This window comes from Lytechinus variegatus, chromosome 9 (assembly GCF_018143015.1).
Source record: "Lytechinus variegatus isolate NC3 chromosome 9, Lvar_3.0, whole genome shotgun sequence".
Lineage (NCBI taxonomy): Eukaryota > Metazoa > Echinodermata > Echinoidea > Temnopleuroida > Toxopneustidae > Lytechinus > Lytechinus variegatus.
Window position 1 is genome coordinate 36,493,917 of NC_054748.1, and position 25,032 is coordinate 36,518,948.

At 37.8% G+C, this 25,032-nt stretch overlaps 2 protein-coding genes across 3 annotated transcripts; one reads left to right on the forward strand and one right to left on the reverse strand.

The window, feature by feature from the left end:
* Nucleotides 1–1,943: 1,943 nt before the first annotated feature.
* LOC121422015 (monocarboxylate transporter 12-like) lies at nucleotides 1,944–5,205 on the reverse strand. Its single transcript, XM_041616818.1, has 4 exons — nucleotides 5,177–5,205; nucleotides 4,026–4,462; nucleotides 3,385–3,528; nucleotides 1,944–3,115 (listed from the first exon to the last, which is right to left on the reverse strand). Exons 1-4 carry the CDS (start codon nucleotides 5,203–5,205, stop codon nucleotides 1,944–1,946), a joined length of 1,782 nt encoding a protein of 593 aa, XP_041472752.1.
* LOC121422137 (aqualysin-1-like) lies at nucleotides 5,197–23,137 on the forward strand. Of its 2 annotated transcripts, none has more exons than XM_041617027.1 (9): nucleotides 5,197–5,276; nucleotides 5,762–5,915; nucleotides 13,753–13,899; nucleotides 15,336–15,468; nucleotides 16,010–16,122; nucleotides 16,564–16,708; nucleotides 19,140–19,324; nucleotides 21,203–21,374; nucleotides 22,294–23,137. In XM_041617027.1, the coding sequence occupies exons 2-9, from the start codon at nucleotides 5,802–5,804 to the stop codon at nucleotides 22,422–22,424; spliced, it is 1,140 nt and encodes a 379-aa protein (XP_041472961.1). In that variant the 5' UTR covers nucleotides 5,197–5,276; nucleotides 5,762–5,801; the 3' UTR covers nucleotides 22,425–23,137. The 2 variants fall into 2 exon arrangements, with proteins under 2 accessions (XP_041472961.1, XP_041472962.1); XM_041617028.1 differs by lacking the exon at nucleotides 19,140–19,324 and adding an exon at nucleotides 19,380–19,564 and having other exon boundaries at nucleotides 5,227–5,311.
* Nucleotides 23,138–25,032: the final 1,895 nt, after the last annotated feature.

Below are 25,032 nucleotides of genomic sequence, written 5' to 3' on the forward strand. Positions count from 1 at the left end.
ATAAGTGGTCTTTCAGAATTCTTTCCATGGACTTTGCCTGGTCCTTCAATGGTCTTTCAATGATCTCTCATGAGTTTTTCAGTGATCTCCGCAAAAATCTTGAGAGAGACTGCCGAAAGACCAATGAAAGACTATGAAGACCTTTGAAAGTTCATCGAAAGACCGCTGAAAGACTGCTGAAAGACCACTGAAAGACAATTTTCCTGAAAGACCGTTGTAAGACTGTTTTGAACCGTTTCAACAAGTTTTAGAGACCACGAAGACCACTGAAAGATTGGTCAGGACTCGTGTAAGACCTCAAAGACCATTGAGAGACCTCTGAAAGATCAACCAAAATTCATGGTCTTTCAAAGGTCTACCAGCGGTCTTGTTCTCTGTGGATTGGGGGTTTAAAAGGTTATACGTTATCACACTGTAATAAGATGGAAAAGGGGCTTATCAAAGGTATGTTTCACAGAGGGACATGTTCGTCAAAAGACGCAAGGCTTACTAAGATGTGTAATTGCCCCGTCAGGGGCGAAATTTTTTCATTTTTGACAAAAGAAATAACGATTCTTAGGCAGAAAAGTGCCTTCATCGTTTACTTTTGTCCTTAAATAATATAATTTTTCTACTTTTAGGTGGGCACATTGGGGGGGCAAAATCTCGTTTTGCCCCCCCCCAAAAAAAAATTTTCTTTGGGGGGGCAAGTGCCCCCCCCCCCCCGCTTCCGGCGCCCTTGGCTATTTTGACTCCTAGGAAGACTTCGGGATGATTCACCTTCCATACCCCCGTATGGTTTAGTCAATCGACCGCTCCTAGATCGCTCCGAAAATCGTATAATCTACAAAAATGTCAGATCAAATTCTCCGACAAATCTCAAGCTTATAGACCAATGTATATATAAAACACCGCAACTTTCAATTTGAATTCAGAGCAATTCAACTTTTGATCCGTATCATCTTTTATTTCGTCTTATTTGGGGGCCGAAATTACCTCCCCAAAATTTAGGCACCGTATTATTCTTTATTTTTATACAGCATATTTAAAAAATAATAATTGTCTCGGAGGCCTATGAGCCTGTAATTTCTACTTCATTTTCTTTCTTTATTTCCAGACAAGTGGTTCATATTTTTCGAACTGTAATATTTATCATACCATACCCTAATTACGACTTCTATTTCTGCAAAAATATTACTCCACGAACTCAGCTAATTTTTCTAATATATAGGTATCTAACTTAAAACCAAGAATGGCAATACTTAAATTAAAGCAAATTAAGGTCTTGATCGGCATCGGAATTGTCCACCAAGCACCGGTTCGAGCACCATGATGATTCCAGCAAGTACAAAAGCAGATCCCCCAGCATAGAAGACGACAGCATAGTCCATGACAAAGCCGTAGAGGGCGCTTGTTAGGATTTTTAAGTTTTGGTATAATTGGTAACAACGTCGATATTTTTGTTTAATGTGCAGAGCTCAAGACGTTGAAGGTACAGGAAAAGTACCCCGTCATAAAATTAACGGCTTATTGGGTCATATCATCACATGCGCACTTGACCTATTGGAGTAGATTTGAGTTAATCTGGTGGACTCAAACGAGCACGTGCTATGTCCATTTTTTGTATCGAAGGGTAAGCAGTGATGGAGTGAATAAAAATGGTTTTAATTGTACAAACTGGGGCACTGATTTACAAATTTCACAAAAGCTCCACGTCTTATAGACACAAGGGCAAAAGATGGTAAGGAAGTTTTATTTGAAATATTCCTGGATAAAGAAGATTATTTTCCCAAAGTAACTCTCCTTGTAACAGTTTGCCTTGAATGTATGCTAATTACTGTGTTGACGGATATTTGCGTTATGATTAAAAAATATGACAGATAAACATAATTTGGCTTAGCATCATCGAGATTTTCTACTTGACGTGTCTAAAGAGCGATGTGAATTTCAATTTAGATTTTTTTTCATTTATCATTACCTGCCATCGGTGGTCCTAGAAGGAATCCCAGCCCCTGCATCTCGATGACGAACCCGAAGGAATATCCAAGAGTGTCTAAACCTACAAAGGCTACAAGCAGGGCAGGAGTCAATGAATCAGTGGAACCGGCAATCAGTGCAAATAGAGAAGCAAGAACAGCAAGGCTAAGGTATCCTGAAGCCAATGGCACCAAGAGCAGGAGGGTGCCTGCTAGTGTGCAGCTCGATACGTAACCGAACATCCTCCGATGTTTTCCGATGATGCGATCAAACACGAAGCCAACGAGGATCCTTCCGAGAGTATCCATGATCCCCATGACGGACAGAATGAAGGACCACTCGTCCTCGCCGACACCAATCCGGATTGCGTACGCTTTAAAGTAGACGTATGGTAACTGGTAACCTATACAGAGGATGAAGTTGGAGATGGCGAACACCACCAGGAAACGGTTATCGAGTAGCCTCAAGACTTTGTAAAATGGTGATAAACAGCGCCCACAACGTCTGTCTGACTGAATGGTCTCTGGCACTACTACAATGGTAGATGCTGACGGTATTCTATTAGAGTAGATATCCATTGCTGCCGTGTAAGGTATTATGCTTGACAAAGTGCGTGCGTCCTCCGCGATACCCAACGGGGTGACTGTTCCCGCTCTTAGAATATTCAGTGTATCAGATTCCTTGTTTTCTCCTGAGGAATCGGCTGATGGTTTCGATGGACCCGACAGTGATGTCACAGATACGTTCTTGCTGACATTTCGACTCACACCTTGACTCACGCTCCCAACAGGAAGGTAGCTGCTCAACGAGAAAATAGAGTCCAGCTCAGTGTGGTCCCCTTCCATCAAACTCATCTCTAGTTCCTGTCTCTCAAGGTCTCTGAGATGCTTCTGGTAATCTTCAGGGGATGGACGTTCTGGGATAAGCTTGGGGATGTATGTAGCGCCACAAAGACATAGAATAAGTTCTAGGGCACCCAGGATGAGAAAGGCGTGTCTCCAGCCAACCTCTTCAACAATGATCTGAACGATTGGAGCGAACATGAATGTGCCCATACCTGAACCAGCGACCACGAACCCTGTAGCAATAGATCGACGCTTCTCGAAGAATCGACCTACCATGACGATACAGGGTAGATAACAGAGACCGAATCCAAAACCTGAGAAGAAAAAAAAATTATGAAAAACATACTTGACGTAATATAGACTTCTATACATCAATAACAAAGGATTCACTCACGTGAAAATGCGGAGAGATTTACCGAAGTTTCGAAAAAGCAGGAACATTACTATCAAAACAGGCCATCTATTCTAATTTCCTTTGTTTATTCCTCGGATATTATATTCTTTAGTTTCCCCTTTCTTTATTTCTCAATTATTCATGTTTAAACTCCTCTGAAGCCTAAAGTAATATCATGGCGAAACGAACCTGTCAGAGCACCATATGTAAAGAACAGATAGTCCAGAGAGGGCGCTGCGGCACTAAGGCAGAGTCCAGCTGATGACAGCAAACCACCGACGATTGCAATAACCTGGGCACCAAACCGACCAACCAAGACACTGGTGATGGGACCTGACAAGAAAGGTATATTATACCACAGTAACATCAACCAACATGGATCCTAACCAATCGATGATATGCCATTCGAAATAACCTAATAGATTTGATCGATCTGGTTTCAATTTGATTGGTGTGACTGTTATTCGGCAAACAGATAAATCTAAACATGCAGATAGAATAGCCAACGTTTTCTATTCGTCTAGACTATGTGCATAATTTTCATTTTATTCTATTTTTTCTTTCTTCGTCGTACAACGTCTGTTTTCGGTGACATGAAGTTTGCTCCGGCGACAATTGATCCGGGCTTTAGGGTCAGGTTTATGATAGGGTACAATTCCAGGGTTTAATTTGGTCATTCCGTTAGTGTGTCGACTTTGCAGCGGAGCGAATGTCATTGAACTTTTTTTTTGTCCTATAATATCAACAAGGTATTATTTGAATTGACGCAAATTTCCAAGATAAACAACTGTTACCATGTAGTTAAAGTTGGACGATATTGAATGTTTTACCTGAGCATAACATCGTTCCAAGAAGGATGCTTCCTGTCCATGCTGTATCGGAATCACCTCTCTCAAACTCCTCGAGCAATTCAACATGGAATATCCCGACCATGGCGTAGGTCAAACCGAAGGTCAAGATATGAGTCATCATGGCCGCCGCCATGACAACCCATGCCCACCCCTGATCAAGATGTCGTGAGGTAGTACTGTCTTCATTCGTCGTCTTTTCGCCTGGTTTTGATGTCGGTGGACCACCGTCGGGAACGATACTTCCTGTTTGCAATTGCTTTTCGTCTTGCGGATTGGTTTGAAGGCTACTTGGGGAGAGGGCGCTGTCGGCTGCTTTTCTGATTTCGGCATCAAGACTGGTTATCTGATCAACTTTATAAATTAAAAGAAGTAAAAAAGCCGAATACACTTTGCTAATAAAGTGGCAGGATGTTTGGCTGCTTTAGATACCAATATAGAACAGGCTCATAATTATAGTTTGTACAGAAAGAGAATCTTTTGAAAGAATAAGGATGGATGAAATGGATTATGCTATGTTTAATATTCATGTCAAAGACTAAAGGGCAACGTTTAAAAAAGTTTACATCGAAAAATATCTGATTAGTGAATTAAATAGCTACGTATGGGTACCTTTATACAAAATTATATATAAGTGCGTTAAATGGTGATACGCGTGCTCAACTTCATTCGCAACGTTGCACCGAGAACGGGGCGCTTTTGCCTAGTGCCTTTACATGGTATTGCAAATACCGGAGATGACTGTATCACCCCTAGCATCACGAATTTAAACATGTGCATTATTTGTTTTATCCAGATTTAAAAACATGAAATCTAAACGCACCCGCTATTAGGCTACATCCATAAGCCCGTGGCTGAACATGAAATAGGAAAGGGCATGCAATACCAGAAGTGAATAGGCCTGTGGTCATTTTCGTAGCATAATTAATGGGAAGGGGGAACACTCGTTGTTGTTCACTGCCATCGCTGACTGACCCTTCGTACCAGATACATTGCAAAAAAACACCCAAACAATCGTAATCAGATGTAATCTTTAGATAAACCATTATTTCTCTTTGCCAGCAATTGACCTTTAGATTGTAAACTTAGTAATCATTTCGGTGTGAACTAATTACACCTGTTTCACAATTTACGGGGCAAAATCGTGACAAGCACTTCTCATGATTATACTTGCGTAGGTATTTTGTCTTTGGCAAGCTGGACGTATTCCCGTGCACAGTTGTATAGAAGGAGGTAAGAAAACTACAACTGCGTCATTAGATTACTTTGTAAGACATTTAGAACTACATTTGAAAAAGAAAATGCTTGTGAGTGGGTTTACCTCCGCGTGTACAATCAATAAACACTGTCCACAATAGTACGCTTGATTAATGGTTTCATAATTTTCAAATTCAAGGAAACCTATATATTTGAGAATAGTTATATACATATGTGAATTTCTATTAATATTCTTCTTGGTTCACTAACTGTTAAAATAAATGGTGTATCTCTTCATTTATCCGCCATGCTATCACTAATATTTTTATATTCATCATATCAATCTTCTTTTTTTTACATCGCAATGAAAAATTGTGTAAAAAGTTTAATACGGGGACTAATAAATTTAGACGACTGCGAAAAGATTGTCATTTTATTAATCTTTCCATCACTAAACTTGTAAATCGTGTCCATCGAATTTCTCAGTTTTTATTTCAAACCATTTCTCTTTTCCCTGACAGAAATTATCATATCTTAAGGGTCCTGCTGCGTTCTATCGTCATGAAGACCATCACGTTGATATTCTTCGCTGTGACCATTGGTGTTACCATGGCAACGCAGTATTACAAAGCTGAAAAGGACGGGGTTGATGGCCAATTCATCGTCGTCTTAAAGGTTGAGTAATTGTCGCCTGTTACGGTCACACCCACTAACCGATCCCTATAACCGGCCGGTGATATGTCATTCGAAACAATATAATTCAATTCAAATTTATTTTCATTCTTCAAAATGATACAAATAAGTACAAGATAGATTGATTCAATTTAAATAAACAATAGCATGAACAAAATTCAATATTGGAAGAAAAAATACATATTTGAAAGTAATCTAAATATAAATTAACATACATGTCAAATTAAATCAATATAATCAATATTAGATATAATTGAATCAATGCAATTATATATCATAAGAAGAATATATCATAAGAAGAATGGAGGGGTCCACTGAAAAGCAAAGCTTGTATAATGTGGACCCCTCAAAAAATAGATAAAAGGAATATAGAAATATACGTAAAGTAATACATGAAGATAACGAAAAGGCAAGTAATAATAGTAAATAACACGAAACAACACAACACATGAACATGAGGTGGACAATAGTACGATAACAACTGCCTAGAACATAGAAAGAAAATAGACATAGGGAGAGGGATGCAAAGCTAATTTGCTGCATATAATTATATTATGTCTACACATACATACACATCAATACACGCACACACACACACATATATATATACATATATACACATACATACACACATATACAAATACACTATTACACACGCACACATACACACACACATACAATATAAAAGGTACAATATAATGTATAGACAAGCTATAACTTTTATATTTCAAATTTTATGTCTAACTGGAAAAAAAATAAAAAAAAAATAATAATAAGGCTTTATGTTCTGTATAAACATAGATTAGCAAAAAATGATACAAAATTTTAGTTTAAACAGTGAATTTAATTCATTAGGAAATAAGGAGCATAAATTTTAATTTGTTTTTAAAGGACAGTAAAGAACGGGCATCTTTAATCTCATCGCCAAGGGAGTTCCAAAATCTTGGACCTGTATATAAATAAGTATTTTGTGCTAGATGCGTTCTGAGGAGGGGCAAGTGATATTCATTTGACTGCCTGGTGGGATAGTTATGGAGGGATTGGTTTTGGTGAAACATAGAGTCAAATATGCGTGGCAACGAATTATTTTTGTATCTATACATGAATTGACCTAATTGAAATAAATATAAATTTTTTATTTTCATGATTTTATGTTCCAGGAACAATTGATCTGTATGAGAACGAACTGGTGCATTACATATAATTCGGAGTGTTTTCTTTTGTAAAATTAATATTTTGTCCAATAAAGAATTATGGGTATTTCCCCATGCTAATATTCCATAATTAAGGTACGGTAAAATTAAGGAGGAATATAACATGAGTAATGTGACCGGAGGAAAATAGTGTTTTAACTTATTAATTATACCGATATTACGAGATAATATTTTGCTCACATGAAGAACGTGGGGTTTCCAAGAAAGTTTATTATCAACTATAATTCCTAAAAATTTAATTTGGGAAACACATTGTAAAGGTGTATCATCAAAGATAATGTCAGAAGGTAAAGATTCAATAGAATTACTAAATATCATATATTTGGTTTTGTTTAAATTAAGAGATAGTTTATTGGCGCGTATCCATTGAGTGTTGATCGGTCAGGGATCGTTTTCGTTGGTGTGGCAGGGTATCCATAAGGGCATGTTTAATGAAGATCGCACGTCAGAATTGAAATATTCGAATTCATATTTTGTTTAAAGGTTTGCATGGTGGCATGTACAATCGCTGATGTGGTTTACGGTACACCATGTGGAGGGTTATAGAAACAGTGGATAGAAGAAAAGAAATGAATAGACGAGAAAGTTGAGATTTGAGAGTAATCTTTCTTGAATGTAGTCCTGAAAAGGACTGTAAGCCAGAAGAGATTGATGAGTTGAAAACAGCTTGAGTAGTACAGCTGATGAGGAGATGCTGGCCTGAGTCGGCGAGTAGAGATGATAAGTAGAAGCAGTAGAGAGACTCGACGTTTCGGGCAGGTTGACTGTCCGTCTTCAGGAGTTCATGTATTCAATTCCTTTTTATGTTCAATTTTCCAATATCCAAAACCAGTGTGTTTTATTCATCAGAATTCAAATTTCTATTATTTTTCTTTTTCTATTTCATTTAAATAATGCCTATCGCTTTTTTGTATATTCCTTTTTTTTCTTAAGGTGCCATGAGCACTGAACGGTTGGCCTTTACGATGTATAGGTAGCCACCATTATTATTTTTATTAAATCGATTATTAAGAAGTAAACAAAAGATTCATTGGAAGAATCAAATATCACTCAAAACATAACAATTAGAATTACCATTTAAAATAGTAAATCGAAGGTAGAAGACTTAATTGAATGAATGGTGGAAATAGAAAAAAAGCAAAGACGAAAAGCTTGTAAGAAGGAATTGAACCATTAATGCAATCAACGACTGCACTAACATAGCGTAAACATACAAACAAAATAACAACAAGTAAAGTGTGACTTGAAGAAAATGCAAGAATGAAGGACGTTGAAATTAAAAGATGAATGGTCGTAAAGATCAGTGTCCGGCAAACATAAATGCGAATTTTGCAACAATTGTCCGGAATTTCCTGGATGGAATTATTATGCATACACTAAATTGTGATGCATTTATTTACGAGCACCATTGAATGTTGCTTTTTTTGTAATGTTACATGAACAAAGAAAGAAATAGCTGTTTATAGTAGTCACTCATAAATATTTTGGCCCGTATCCTGAAGTCAGTTTTAACTTAAACTCAGGTTTACAGTTGTAGTTTAAGTAGGGGAAGCCAAAAGTATCATTTTTTTTTTATAAAGTTGTATGTTTCTTGTGTTTACTGTATTCTTTACTGTTTTATCGATGGTGAAGACTATCATTTATTTATACTTCCTAGACAATTATGAATGATTTGAGAGCCAAGTGAGCTGAAGAATGATATCTCTACTGTTAGTGATGTATGTAACAATCTGCTATCCATACTTTAACCACAACTTTAAACCTGAGTTTAGGTTAAACCTGCTATCAGAATACGGGCTTTGTGTTTATATCACATAGTAGTACTAAGAACCGATTTAGGGAACGGAATAATAAGAGGCAAACTTTTGAAGCAATTACACTCTGTAAATAGTCGCACTTAACAATAAGGCACTTTTCAAATAAACTTTAAATTGGCATTTAAGATAAATGTAATGTTCTCTTTTGCAAAATTTTTCATTTCAATGAATATCAGCAAATCTTGGCGTAATAATATTACACCTAGGTTGGTTGACTAAATATATCAAAATGGGTACCATTTCTGCATGGCCCTGGGAGGCGGGGTTGCAGAGGGGGCATTGAAACGGTGACCAGATAATTGTTACGCCAAGAAGTTTCTATGACTGGAGTTCCAACAGGCAACAAATTTATTCAAGCAGCTGTTCATTTCTAAAGAAGCACAAAGAAAGAACGAAGGTTAAGACCTTTTTGATGTTAGCCTTCGAAGCCGCCAGTTTCAGTGAAGAAATCCGACGAGTGAAATTTTACGAATATCCATTTGGATCAATTTTCCATCTTTTATATTAATAAACAAACTGAAATTTGTACGCATGACAAGACATCAATAACCAAGCACTATTACGCTAAGATATTTGCCCAGATTATATCAATTTACCTTTAATTAGTGGAAAAAGTAAGTATTTGACCTTCGCTGAAACCAGATTTTAACACTTTTCCGATCGTTTGCGGCAAATGAAAATTTCAAATGTGGTCGATGGAATATTGCTATTCATTATTGTATATGCCAGATGAGTGCCCGCACATGCCCAGTCGAGGAAATTATCATCACAATTGCATGTTTCCCTTTATATATGACCTGTAGCTGCAGGATCATGCGGAAATCATTAATTTTGTCTACACAATTGCACGAGATGTTGAGCAAAGTGCATGCCTGACATACTTTCTGCTGGCGGCTTTTAATCTTGTTCAAATAGATTTTATTTGCTGTTACTCCATCTCATTTGAAACCTCCTTGGTTATGCTAAATGCGAAAACTGCTCCGCAGATAATTGCTCCGCTGATATTTGCTCCACCGACATTTACTCCGCCGACTTTTGCTCCGCGCGGACATTTGCTCCAGGGACATTTGCTTTGGAAATTCGACAAGTGCTCCGCCGACATTTTTGCTCAACATAATGCCACAAAAATTACTCCGCAGACATTTTCTCCGTGGACTGTCGCGGCCGGCATTTTGCTCCACATAATACGACAATAATTGCTCCGCCGACATTATATTTGCTGCTCAAAATGCGGTTTTTGCTCCACCGACATTTGCTCCGACGATATTTCCTCCGTAAAATACAATAAAGGATCAACAGACATGACCAGTGGGCTTTGGATCTGGAACATTTTTTTTTTTGGCTCCGCCGATATTTACTCCACTGACTTTTGCTCCGCGGACATTTGCTCTGCAAAATGCGACAAACTGTGCTCCGCCGACATTTTGCTCAACATAATGCCACAATCGCTCCAACGGATAGATGCCCTTTCAGAAAAAAACAGAACGCTACAAAGGAAACCGGGACGGGTGCCGATCGGACATGAAAAGGGCGAGATAAGAAGGGCAGCTTATCTCATACGAGAATGGGCACTTATTAAAAGAAAGGGGGCACTTGTTAACTCATAAAACGGATCCTTCTAAGATGGAAAGGGGCACTGAACATGTTTGAAGGAGGGTATTTTTCTTGGGTAGAAATTAGGGATGCATTTTAATGCTTCAGAAAGTGGGAGCGTTGAACCCTGTCCCCAGGATCACCCCCTCCCCCGATGAAAGGATGATTTGTTACAGAATTTGTTCTATCTTTTCTTTGGCTTAAAACGTCAGGGGATATGATGTCATTTTATTGATCTAAATATCTTAATAAACCGGTTTTCATTCATCTTTACATCTTAAAAAGTCGGGGGGGGGGAATCGATCGAAACAGTGAATAGTTATTAATACTCTGTTTTTATTTGAAGCTTTTTCGAGGATGTATCGGATATTGTTTTATGTGGGCAATTGTTTCATCCGATTGATTGTGCAATATTCGAGATGAGGATGAATAATTGTTTTTTATAGCAGTCTTCTAGTTCTTTCTTTTTGTTGTAATAGGGTCTAAAACATAATTGTGAGTGGCTTTGACAAAGCGGACATTTTCGATGTGCTGTTTCCTTGAAAATCGATGGATATAACAGTTACAAAATGTTTCGAAACGTATATATAATAATGTTTAAATTACACAAAGATGAGCAAGCATATTCAGAGATAAAGGAGGATACACTTTAAAAATGAAGTGCTAATTCAGCTCTTAAAGAGCGTGTATAGTGACAGCACTTCGGAGTGCTGATTTGTCTAGTTCAAATTTGAACGAGAAAAATCAGCACTCCGAAGTACAGTCACTATACACGCTCTTTAAGAGCTGAATTAGCACTTCATTTTTTACAGTGTACATGAATTTCATGTGATAAATTAATAAATCAATAAATCAAGCATGGTTGTTTAACATGTAAAATACATATAAACGGGGGTGTATAAATTTTTAAACAACATATTAATTTATCTGTGTTTGTCTTTGAAATTACATTGAATCCAAACCAAATTGTAACTTTTCATTGTTTAGATTGGAAAAATTAATTTTGTTTGTTTAGTTGGGTTAGAAAAAAAATCAATGGGTTATTGCATTCGAATTCGTCTAGTATTATGTAAATCTACTGTGCAGTTATATTATGTTACTGACAAAATTTTTTTTATAGCCCTTCGTCTTTTCTGTGTATTGTTTACTGTATTGTAATAATAATGATATACCTATTGACAGTTTCCATAAAACTACAAATGAATAAATAAGAATAAAAACAGGCCTTAATAAATAACAAAGATGTTCCCACCTCCAAATTGCATCAGTCTGCGGAGCATTTGTCGCATTTTATACGGAGCAAATATCATCGGAGCAAATGTTTGCGGAGCAAACGTCGGCGGAGCAATTGTGTCACATTTTGCGGAATAAATGTCAACGGAGCAATGGTCAGTGGAATAAATGTCGGCGGTGAAATTGACACACAGCAATTATCGTACAATCGAATCAGTTGTCGGCGGAGCAATTGTCACGGAACCGTTGACGCACCGCCCCGGCCTCACCCCCTTTACATGGGAGTGCTGCTTGTGTAATTCACCTTAAGCAGCTGCACCCCGTGGAAATCGGGTAGGTATGCTAAAAAGTGGGAATACTAACAAAAATCTGCTTTATTCAATTTCAAAAACTTTTTTTTCTTCTTCTTCTTTCAAGCCAGTACCCTTCATATTAAAAAAAGTTCCCAGGGTCGTTATTCCTTATCGTTGGTGGGAGAAAAGAACGCTTACCATATGACTGCAATAATGCGAAACGTGTAGGTTTTCGTCTCTTAATAGTTAATATACCACTTATATCAATTATATTATTATCACCCTTAGTTAAACTCAGCTGTTAGCAAAACAAAGTTATCATCATTAGCCATTCCTTAAACAAATGGACCTTCTAAAGCCTATCTAGGGCGGAGTTCGCTGTTACAATTGTCAATTATGAAATCATTTATTGAACAAAAAGATCAAAAAGAAAATCGCTTATGAAATAACACACACAGGTTCATGATGCAGAGTTAGTAATGATTACAATCGTTCATGATTGTAGAGCGCCATATAGTTATGGAGTGCAAATTGCATCACAAATGACCATACACCCCCCCCCCCAAAAAAAAAAATCGCTATTACATAAAATGTTACACAAAAGTTTATGATGTGTAGTTTTTAATAATTAATGGAACACCACGTGTGATGTTCTCCTAGCCATGGTTTAGTCAACCTATATTCTTATGAAGTGCCATTTGTGAACTCATTCACTATTAAAGTAAAAATGAACCAATGCCACCAAAACGCAATAAAATACATGTCGATCTTTATAAAAGCTGTTCGTAAATCTACGCACAACTTCAGTGATTTTTGTCTCTCATTTTATCACACAATTCAACGTTAATATACATACATTGGCATCAATCATTAACTCACAATGTTAATAGTGCATTTGTGATTTGCCGAGTATTGCATCCTAACAGGTCGAAAAGTATTACAGTTGTCAAAACCTTAGTAAACATACATGTAGATATTTTGCCCTGAAAAAAAAAACAATTAAAAGAATAATACATTATTCATATAGTTTCGTTTGTCTACAAATAGGAAAAATACATTATAAGAAAGAATGTCCCTATAATAAGCCTATGTATTGTTTGATTATGCAATGAACCTTGTAAGTTGGTTCCCAATGAAATAATTACGAATACTAGATTACAACTATGTAAGAATTACGAAAAAGATGGATTACAAGTAAAGACTTGTAAGTGGATACCTTTCTGATGTTTAGAGGTTGTTTGTTCCGGACGGTTGGTCGATCTATCTGCAGCAAATGATCTGCCTCCATTAGAGTATGTGTGAGTTTTGGGAAGCAATGCTATTTTCGCTCGATCGAAGGTTACGGGATGGATAATCGTTCAGTATGGTTGGATAAGTATGATGGAGATAAGCCAATGTGTGTTTTCAAACAAAACGAAGAATCTTAGATACTTGTAAAGTGCTGCAGTTGTTTGTTTGTTTCCACTCTGTGAAATGATATTCACACTGGCAACAATATAGTGTTACATAAGAAAGAATAATTGATAAACAACTCTAAGTATACATAAACTAAGCATAAACTATTAATGCATAATCAAAAGATGAGCTAGGCATACACAATAGAACTATGTTGAAAGTATAAAAACATGTCTATTCTAAACTTTTTTTCTTCATGAAAAAACCTAACCAGGATGGGATCGACATAGAACCGGTTATTAACCGGTTTCTAACCGACAGTCAATCAGAAGGTATCCGGGCATCCATTCGACTCCGCTACAGCAATCTCCTGACTGGGTTCGTTGCCAAGGTTACGGATGGCAGTCGTGCATTACAACTGGTAAGATGAAAATTTGTCATCATTTAATTTATTACATTTTTTCATGTTAACTCTCAGCCCCCCCCCTTCCCCCTTTCTCTCTCTCTCTCTCTTTGCGTTTATCATAGTTGTGTATTTTTACTATTTCTTAATCGAGCGTATAACATCGCAAAAACGCGTCCCTCATTTAAGCGGTAAAAGATAAGTCCCCAATTGACACTATACAAAATTTTGTGTGGATGGGATGTGCGTGTGTGTGTACGGTTTCAATATGAATGTGAGATGCACTATGCGTATATCAGAATGTTTAATGTGTTACGAAAGGTGAAAAAAAATAATGTATGCATAAACGTGTATTTGAAATCGCAAATTTATGTACATTTATATAGGTTTGCAGTTACCGCATACAAGTACTTGTATTTTTCCCACAAATCTGCTCATGCATGAATCCATTTGAAAATCAATTAAAAAATTAATTTTGTTCAATTACATAATTCCTTAAGTTCCTCAAAATTGCTAACCAAAGAAAATGCAGGACCTATGTCCTCTTATACGTTAACTCATAGTATACGAATACTGACACATTCCTCTTTGTCAATCAGCTGTTATATTATACCTCTTTGTCTTAATAACATGGTCAGGTGTTGAACTAAATGTAAGATTAGCACCGATGTAAAATGACTGATGTGGTCCTACACGGCTAACTAAACAAGCAGTGGCGGACCGTGACCCGGAGGAGACAAAGCATTGGAGGGGCACAGCATCGTTCACAAACAACACAGTGCCCCTCCAATGCTTTGTCTCCTCCGTGTCACGGTCCACCACTGTACACAAGTTTTGCTGTGCGGGTCAAGTCCACCCTAGAAAACTGTTGATTCGAATAAGTAAAGGAAATCAAACTTGCATAACGCTGAAAAATTCATCAAAATCGGATGTAAAATAAGAAACTTATTGTTCGCTTATTTTTCACAAAACAGTGATATGCACAACTAAGTGACAGGCAAAAAGACAGTCGATGATGTTCTTACAGGACCAAGTTGACTGAACCATGCTAATTCCACATGTGAAGGGAGGAATTAATCGTTTTTTTGACTTGACGATGAGGAGAAATTATAATATTTCATAATTCATATAACAAAATACAGAAGAAGTGGATGCCGTCATTAATCATCATTCTCCTCATTTGTATACCAAACATGATGTGCATAACTGTTTTGTGAAATAAAGCGAAACTTAAAAGTCCCATAACTTTCTTATTTTACATTTATTTTTTATTTCATTTTTAGTGTTGTGTATGTTTGAGTTTTCTCTTTTTATGCAAATCAATGTTTTATTGGGGTGGGCTTGTCCTTGAATATGCATTGTTATGTAATCTTGTATTTTACAATGGCTGAAATAATTGGAATGAAAGTGAATTGAATTTACATATATATTCATGTTCTTCCCCGACTCTTTAGTTGATGGCCCTACCCGGTGTTGACTACATTGAACAAGACAAGATTATTCGATCCAATGCTGTCGCTGGATCGTGGGGGATTGACAGGATTGATCAAAGGAACTTACCGCTGAATAACGACATGGATGTTAATGGTACGTGTGAAGATTTCAGTTGTACACATTAGCCTAAAGCAATGACGTCATCGCGACGCCATCTCAAAGGCTGAAGCCATTGCCTTAATTGCATGGCGCATCTCGGACAATTCCGTTTACGCGTACTCCTATATCCTCTGACGGAGGGCGCTATAAAATTATGATGCTGTTAGCACCATTTGGTCGCAGTCACACGGACTCCAAACCGGCCGGTGGTGTGCCATCGGAATAGCTTTGATCGGTTTGGAGTCCATTTCGTTGGTGTGACTTGGTACAAGTGCTTCTTACAAAATCTAGGCTAACCATGAGGACGTCGACCGCCGCGGAGTGCTCAGGATGCCGCAGTAAATTCTTAGCCGATTTCAGGATTTTTCTATATTCCAATTCACCAAACACGACTTAGAATAGCGAAAGCAAAGCAGTAAAACATAGGCCTATTCCATGATTATTCTATATTTCGTTTCACCGAATACCTCTTGGAATAGCGATAGCAAAGCTAACTTATTGTAAAACTTTTCCGTTCTTGTTTCGTGATCATTAGGATATGGAAGTGGAGTCCATGTGTACATCATTGATACTGGTATAAACCCGAACCACGAGGACTTTGGAGGTCGGGCAACACCCAGCAAGGACTTTGTTGATGTAGAGAACGGGGTGAGTTGGCAAACTATCGCGTATTTTTATAGTGGATTTGACACCATTTGGATATAAATCATCCAGAGTAGAAAGAGTTTAATGATCAGTGGACGTTCTGTAATGCAACTGGAGATTCTCTTATGGCAGTCATGTTGTCTTCACGTTTCCCTAGCCCGGCAGTTGCCCGAAGCTAAGCAGGCTTTCCCGAAGAATTTTTCGATGATAAAAACCGACTTTGCGTTTCCCCAAATTGAATCAATCAAACTCGAGATATTTTTCGCTCATTTTTAGTCACAATTGAAACCAAAGTAAGAAAGTTTATGCCTAAGTTACATCCAGATCGCTATGTGAAATAAGAATTTTATTATCATTTGTAATAAAGTAATGTCATCGGTCGGTTTGAATCGGTTTTGCCATGTGACCATAGCATTTAAAAGGGATGTCTTTATTGTATTACAGGATGCGATTGACTGCAATGGACATGGAACCCATTGCGCAGGAACGGTGGGAAGCAACACTTACGGCATTGCACGCGAGGCCAGTCTCTACGGTATCAGAATCCTTGATTGCGATGGTTCTGGGTTCATCAGTTCTTCAGTAGCAGGTAAAAGGAAGTTTTCACAACGCTACGCAGACGCTTTTCGGAACGTAGAGAATCCTTCTATTGTCAAATGCTCTTCATGACAACGAAGCCTCTGTCGGCGTTCGTGGATCGATGAAACAGCAGTTTCGGCAGTGATTCTGGACAAATGGCATATTTGCAATTTGACGTCAGCTCCGAAACGTTCTACGAAACTGCTGTTCCGGTTCACCAATGTTTAACAAAGACCTCCAAGGTTTTTTTAATTGAAATTGAATTGAAAATCACATTTATTTCCTTCAAACAGATACAAAATAATATTTGACATAGTAACGAATACAGTATATATTTCGACACAATTTTGAAGGAGGCGAAAACCCGAAAAGCAGAGCTTGAGTTGGGGTCGCCAGATACAAATAAATATGTAATTGCATATAAATAAGAAAGTTAAGAGTAAAAAAGAAACATACAGTAGATGGAGAAGAGGGAGAAGAAAAGTAGGCATTAGAAGATAAGTTCATTTGAATAAAAGAGTAAACTGGTCGCAATTACGTAACATTGGTACATGTATAAAGAGCTTGACTGACATTTGTCTAGCATAGCAACAGGTAAGGCATGTGCATTAATTAACAATAGAAGTGGAAGGTAGTTCAAGCATGTCAACATGTCAATGATCTGCATTTAAATAAAGTTTCATTTTATAAGAGAAAGATTGCAAAGAACGAGAGTTTTGTAAGCGGGCTGGTAAACTGTTCCAAAGTTTTGGCCCAGAGTAGCCAAATCATTGTGATTTGACGGTCATTTGTCAATTCATTTGCTGCGTGCTAGGATTGATTCTGCGTCGTAATGCGAACACTCTCTAAGGATAATACAGGGACTTTACGTTGAATTACACAAACCCATTCAACATAGAGCAAGACCTCTGAAAGACTGCTGTAAGACCATAAAACTTGCTTGATCTTTCAAGGGTCTTTGAACAAACTTTCAAAGATCTCCGAGGTCTTTCACGATTCTTGATGGATCTTTCAATGGTCTCCGTGATCCTCGTGAGTCCCAGAACTTTTTGAAATGGTTCAAAACTGTCTTTCAGCGGTCCGTTACAGAAAAACTGTCTTTTCATGATCTTTCGGCAGTCTAAGATATTTGGGGAGATCACTGTAAGACTCAAGAGAGATCACTAAAAGATAATTGAAAGACCAGGCAAAGTCCATGGAAAGAAATCTGAAAGATCACTTGTTGCATAGAAGATCTCTGAAAGACCATTAAAAGATCTCTATAGGACAAGTCTAAGACCAGTAAGACAAGAAATATCCATCAGTCTTTCAGAGTTCTTCGAGGGGTCTTTCTGAGCCATTCCACAGAGATGACAAATTTCAGTGATCTTATCTTAGAGACTGCTGTAAGACCTTGCCAATTTTTGGTCTTTGAAAGGTCCTTCAAAGGTGTCACCTCTATGGAATGTGGGCCTTATAAAGAGTTAATGCACAGAGAGGGGAGATCTTTGAAGGTCTTACAGCAGTCTCCAAGATCACTGAAATTTTTCATCTCTGTGGAATGGCTCACAAAGACATCTCAAATAACTATTTAAAAAAAGTAATTGGTGCTTCTTGTCTTACTGGGCTTAGACTAGTCTTATAGAGATCTTTCAATGGTCTTTTTTTCCCTGTAAGACCGCTAGGAATGTTTTGAACCGTTTCAAAAGGCTTTGGAGATCATGGAGACCATGAAGACCACTGAAAGATCCATCAGAAATCGTAAAAGACTTCGGAGATCTTTTAAATTTCGTGTAAAACCCTTTAAAAGGTCAAGCAAGTTTCATGGTCTTACAACAGTCTTTCAGAGGTCTTGTTCTCTGTGGACGTATATACACGACCGTACGTCTCTATAGAGCATGGTAGATACATCTTCTAGATGATAACGAATTATTGCGTGACAGGCTTTCCATATAATAGATTTAGAATATTATATTTAATAAGTAGACCTAACGGTAGGCCAAAATAGGAATACGTGTACCTAAAGGCCTGGAGTAAGTTGAAAAGAAGCTTTAATGGTTGAGGGTAACTAATTATTTTACCTGATTACTTAACGAATATACGGCAGTCTTTAGCTTTCATCTAAAATATCAAATCGCTCGTCATAATAGATGCAACGAAAGCTGCCTAATACTGACTTAGAGGTTGTGATTCAGAAGTGCAACATTTTGTCGACCACCTAATGGAATTAACATCAATTTCACTCATTAACATATTTTCATTTAACGTTTCGCGCTTCGCGTCAAAAAATATCCCTCATTGAATATCTGTATTATATTGACTGCTATAGGCACATCATTCTGAGGGAAACTTAACGGCATTTTTCCTGTTTCCCCTCGGGAAAATATAACAAGGGTGGTCAAAAAATGTTATATTACAAACTGTATCGGTCAATAGTATGCATTATTATTTCTCGTACCCAGCAATGGACTGGCTGGCATCGGAAGGCAAAAGACCGACCGTAGCGTCCATGTCATACGGAGGGTTCTATTCACCTACAGAGATGAGGGCGGCAAAGGGCGCCAAGGAAATGGGCGTGGTCCTTGTGACGTCAGCCGGAAACAGCAATGCAGATGCGTGTTTGCAATCTCCCGCCGGGAGTCCCGATGTGAGTTTCTAATTCTGATAATGTTTCTTTTCCTTTCTTGCGAAATCCCCAAAAGCTATGGACTGGTTAGTCACAGATGGTGAAAGGCCGACAGTGGCGTCGATGTCTTACGGAGGGTTCTATTCTCCGACCGAGTTTCAGGCTGCCGAGAGGGCTAAGCAAGCGGGCATTGTCTTGGTGGCGGCCGCCGGTAATAGCAACATGGATGCCTGCCTTTCATCACCAGCTGGAAGCCCTGATGTAAGGCTTTGAATTCCATTTCCGTTTTTTATTTGAACTATTTCCAAGACGGTTTGAAAACTTTGAAGTTGACTGGCTGCTGAGACCTATTAGCATGGTAGTTAATGACTATTACCATTATACAGCAAATCATTTCTGAAATGGGGGTTTATTATAAACAGCACGTCCACTATTTTGCTTATACCATGGTCACATTATTTTGTTCTACGGCGGCCGTACGGCGAGTCGAAAACAGCCGTTTTAACATTTTCGTACCAGCTAAACATAGGTGGTTTTAATAAAAATGAATAAAACGACGACTGTTTTCGACTAGCCGTACGGCCGCCGTAGATCAAATGTGACCAAGGTATTATCCAATTAGGATAGTCCTATACACGAGTAATCAGGGGGGCCGTTTCATAAAGCTGTTCGTAAGTTAAGAACAACTGGTGATCCTTTCTCACGCGCTAAACCATCGCCTATGGTGTATACCATTTACCAAAAGAAAGGATCACCAGTCGTTCTTATCTTACGAACAGCTTTATGAAACACCCACCACATAGTTTTTTTTTTAATATGACAATGGTTTGTTCGTTGTTTTTTTTTCATGTGGGGGTTGAGTGTGACTGCTCCCCCGTAAGGTGGTTTGGGATGGATAGATCGTTCCTTTAGAGGCTTTACATTAAACTTCCTTGGGGGAACTTCCGAAGAGAGGACGAAGTTCCCAGTGCAATGCATCATGCTATTGGTGTTTGGCAGTGTTCACGTCCCCCCCCCCCCCCCCCGGAAATCAGTGTGCCTCTAAATCCTTATACATGTTATACAAATGAAAATATCAATCAATCAATGGAACAATTACTTTATCGCATTCTCATTAGGTGATCACTTTTGCTCTAACTGCAGGCAACCTGACGATGTCTGTTCCAGCTACTGTCCACTTCCCCCATTGTAATGCACTGTAAAAAATGTGATGTTAAAACTGACACCAGTTGCTGTTAATGGAGGACCACACCTGAGGTGTTGAAATTACACCCTACACTGCAAAAGCTCTGGTGTTGAATGAACACCAGCCCGGAATCTATATATGTCCACACCAGAGAAGTGTTCAACAACACCAGTTTCGTTCTGGTCTGACACCAGACAGGTGTTTATACAATACCAACTATTATCAAAACAGCATCGGTTTGATTCCAAACTGGTGTTGTTTCAATACTTCTCTGGTGTGGACATAAATGGATTCCGGGCTGGTGTTAGATCAACTTCACCGGGGTTTTGCAGTGTAGAGATTGAACATAACACCAAAGAGTGTAATTGTAACAACCAATGGTTTTGTATAACACCTATAGCCTATTATTGTTATACAAAACCTATAGGTGTTAAACAAACACTGTCACTTTAACAACGGTGTAAAGTAACTGGTGTGGTCATCTGTGTACGCCGGTTAACACCAAAGTTTTTGATGTGTGGTTTGGACCTCTTAATAAGAAGCATTGATCAATCATTTACCTAAGTAGGGAAGTATATTCCATGAAACCAAAAGTCGGTGATTGTCTCTGAGTATTTAGACAAGCTACTGAAATCCTTGCATCTGATTGGCTCAGAGCACGTTTGCCAGTGAAATTTACCGTCGAGCTTCTTCATGACACACTCCCCTTACAGGTGATCACTGTCGGTGCAACCACAAGCAGCGATGCTCGTTCAAGCTACTCCAATTACGGGCGATGCGTCGATCTGTTCGCTCCAGGCTCCAGCATCACAAGCCTCACCTACGACTCTAATGACGGTGTTGCGACTTACAGTGGAACTAGTATGGCTTGCCCACACGTAGCCGGTAAGCTGGGCATTCCCCCTCTTTATTTCTTGCTTAACAAAATTGATATTCTTGAGTACCGAGGCAATGATATCACAGTGTTTGTTACAGTAAACCTGTATCAAGGGGCACAGGTTATAAACACCCACCAATAGAATCATAATCAATTTGTATTTGCACTGCACACTGTTGACATGTCATGGAGCTATTCTGCATGTTATCGACCTACATGTTAAGGTCCTAAGGACAATACACTATTAGAAAATTTATCCTTAAAATAAAAGAAGTTCCTGCAGCAGAGTCTCGAAAACACCTGTAATCTCACCAGTTTATGTAACTTTACCAGATCTAGATACATGATGATATATTCATACTTAACCTTGGTTTTACAGACTTTCTCACGTAGTGTTTTACTGCAACTACTATCAATTAGCTTTAATGGACAGAAAAGCGAGGGACCCCTGTATGGTGTTTGTCTTGAAATCGACATTTTATGGAAGACGACAAGAACTCACTTGTCAAAGCGTCGAGTTTGGGTGGTCCTTTTGAAGACCAAAATTATTGCCCACGAAAGAGTACATGGTGTACCGTGAAATCACGGCGTTCTTGTGTTTGAATGTTTGGCCAAATGTTAGGTAAAATATTTAAGAAACGTCGAGAGTGGGTGGTCCTTTTCAAGACCGCCATTATGCCCACGAAAGAATACATGGTGTACCGTGAAATCACGGCGTTCTTGTGTTTGAATGTTTGGCCAAATGTTAGGTAAAATATTTAAGAAACGTCGAGAGTGGGTGGTCCTTTTCAAGACCGCCATTATGCCTACGAAAGAATACATGGTGTACCGTAAATCACAACGTTCTTGGGTTGAAATTTTTGGCCAAATATTTTAAGAATATATGCATTTAATTTTCAATATTGATTGTATTTTCCACACCACTAGGTATTGCCGCAGTGCTGCTAGGTCAGGGATATTCTCCTCAAGAGGTTTACGATAAGGTCACCAGTTCTGCAACCTTTGGCGTGGTGGCGAACCCCAACGGATCTCCCAATCTACTCGCCTACCTCGATTAAAACCACTCTTGTAGATTTAAATCTAATCAGAGAATATCGCAATAATCACACTCCCAAGATAGATGAATAAATTTTATCAATAATGATAATGAAATGAAATTAGAATGAGTCATAATTCTATCATAAATGATTATAATTTTCAAATCACATATTGGGCTGGTCATGCTAGTTGGGAGATATTCGGAGTGGGGTGTTGTGCGCTCTTCATCTAGACAATCATCATTCCTAGGTACATTATTCAGAAACACGCAAATCTCATATCTATACTCTCTTAATGCAAAGGGTCTAATCTGTTCCCTAATCACACTACTCTCAGAGTGATAAGAGGGACCAGTCCTGATGGAATGAGATTTCAATCTTTCAAGAGTGAATTCTTACTTTTTGGAGTGAAAGTACACAAAATTTGCACTCTTTTATTCAAAACAAGGTAAAAATCACTCTTGAAAGATTGAAATCTTAGTCCATCAGGACTGGTCACTCATATCTCTGAGAAGAGTGTGATTGCATTTGTAGAATATACATGTAGGCTGCTAAGATGGTATTTAGTCGAAAATAAAAAAAGAAAAAGAATAATTTGGTACGAATGATATCCTGTCCAAATCTTTAAGAACTGCCATTCAGAGAAAGACCTCCAATTGACGTATTGTCACCATTACATCCAGCCTGGACAACTAATGATGCAGCTATATGGGTGCAGCAAATTAAAGTTTTTAACTGCCCGTTGGTGTACAACCCGCTGGTGTACACTTTTTTAGAGTTAGGCATTATGTTACAAGAAGGTTTATTTCTCCAATTTGCGAAAATTACTCTTGGCGCTGATGCATCAAAGTGCAAAATACACTCCATAAATATATATATATATATATATATATATATGGCTGTGAGCTTTATTGTATCCCTGAAGATGACGCGGGTTTACGTCGAAAATTCGGCTCAGTGTAAAAATGGCAGAGGTAAAAAATGGCAAAGGTAAAAATGGCAGAATTAAATTGCGAAGGTAAAAATGGCAGAGGTAAAAATGGCAGAGGTGAAAATTGCAAAGGTAATAATGGCAAAGGTAAATTATGGCAGAGGTATAAATGACAGCGGTAATAATGTCAGAGGTAAAAATGACAGAGGTATAAATAGTCAGTCTTAAACCCCCATGCCAAAAAAATCCAAAATACCCTCCATCCATACAGTAGATGGAATAAAAAAGGTTCTGAGAAGAAAATTTGAATTAAAATGTTTGACTAATGGAAAGGGTAACATTTTAAAATAATAGTGTAGATCTTCTGCACCAAATTGATAACACTTGAGCTGGTATTTCAATTTTTTTCCTGGACTTACATGCACGGCCTTCACAAGTCATGTCAAATCGCACTTCTAATATTCAAATTTGAAGCACACTTTGGATCCCAAGTATTATACTTAATTAACCGAAAAGGCTCTGTCTTCCTTGTTGATGTAGCATGTCATGATCTTTACGTCTGCCATTTTTACCCCTGCCATTTTTACCTCTGCCATTATCTCTGCTGTTTTTACTCCTGCCATTTTTACCTCTGCCATTTTTACCCGGCACCGAAAATTCGGACTTGGAAATAAACTGTTGAAATTATAACAATGCATTACCTCTTTGCCTCTTATAAAACTCCATGTTTTTGACAATCAGACACTTTATCAAACGGCTCGCATCTCATAATTATGTTCATACGTTTTATCCGGTTTAATATCTCCCTTCAAAAAATTCAAAATGATTTTGATCTCTGTATATTAAAGTCGTAAATGTACACTGAAAATGGTTAAATAAAAATCTCAGAGTATAAAAGAAATTTGTTTACAAACTTCTTTTCTGTGCGTTGAATTAATATGAGGTAATGATTGATCTTATTGACATTTACTTTATATTCTGCTTTTCTTTTAGCAGTTTGGCACTTGTTTTGATATCTCAGTTAACCCAAGAGATGATTATTTTAATGTAGCACGCGTATGAAGATAGAGGAGAAAAGTAAAGTTCAAGGATTACTTTTAGCAAAGTTGGCATTGGTATCACTAAAAAAGATGGAGCCAGAAAAATATTTTTAAAGTATGATAAAATACAGGAAAAAATACATATGGCTAAAACGTAGTAACCTTACTATCTAAATGCCAATATTCCACAACAGTCAGTAGCAGTTTAAGTCTTTAACTGCACAACATTTCCTTTTTATCCATGGTGCCATTTTTTTTAATTATTTAGTTTAGATTTCCATGCCCACTATTATCATGATTCACTGTTACTCTTTATAACGTCAACACTGTATTAATTTCGGAAAGAAAATAAAATAACGATATACCTCCAAGCATTTCCTCAGAAAAAGGATAAAATAGAGTAATCTTTTTGAAGAGAAAATCACTTAATATTTCCCTCTGGATATGACTGAGCTAGTTGAAATGGCTGGGCCCCGTCTTACAAAGAGTTACGATTGATTTACTTAGCAAAGAGAATTACACTGAATTTTCAAGAGAACGATGAATTTATAAATATGCATCATATCTAGAGAATATTTTGAACGAATTTGCAGATGTTAGCGTTGCTGGCTGTCCATAGTTGTGATTGATCGGATCAGCATCGCAACTCTTTTTAAGA

What these genes read in the sequence shown, in the direction of transcription:
- LOC121422015 (XM_041616818.1), bottom strand. Translation starts at nt 5,205, where the DNA reads ATGAGAAGTGCTTGTCACGATTTTGCCCC. An exon ending in GCTTGTCACGATTTTGCCCC is followed by an intron (nt 4,463 to 5,176) that starts GTAAATTGTGAA and finishes TATCTAAAGCAG; the next exon opens with CCAAACATCCTGCCACTTTA. An exon ending in TACATATGGTGCTCTGACAG is followed by an intron (nt 3,116 to 3,384) that starts GTTCGTTTCGCC and finishes TTTTCTTCTCAG; the next exon opens with GTTTTGGATTCGGTCTCTGT.
- LOC121422137 (XM_041617027.1), top strand. Translation starts at nt 5,802, where the DNA reads ATGAAGACCATCACGTTGATATTCTTCGCTGTGACCATTGGTGTTACC. An exon ending in TAACGACATGGATGTTAATG is followed by an intron (nt 15,469 to 16,009) that starts GTACGTGTGAAG and finishes CGTGATCATTAG; the next exon opens with GATATGGAAGTGGAGTCCAT. An exon ending in TTGTTGATGTAGAGAACGGG is followed by an intron (nt 16,123 to 16,563) that starts GTGAGTTGGCAA and finishes ATTGTATTACAG; the next exon opens with GATGCGATTGACTGCAATGG.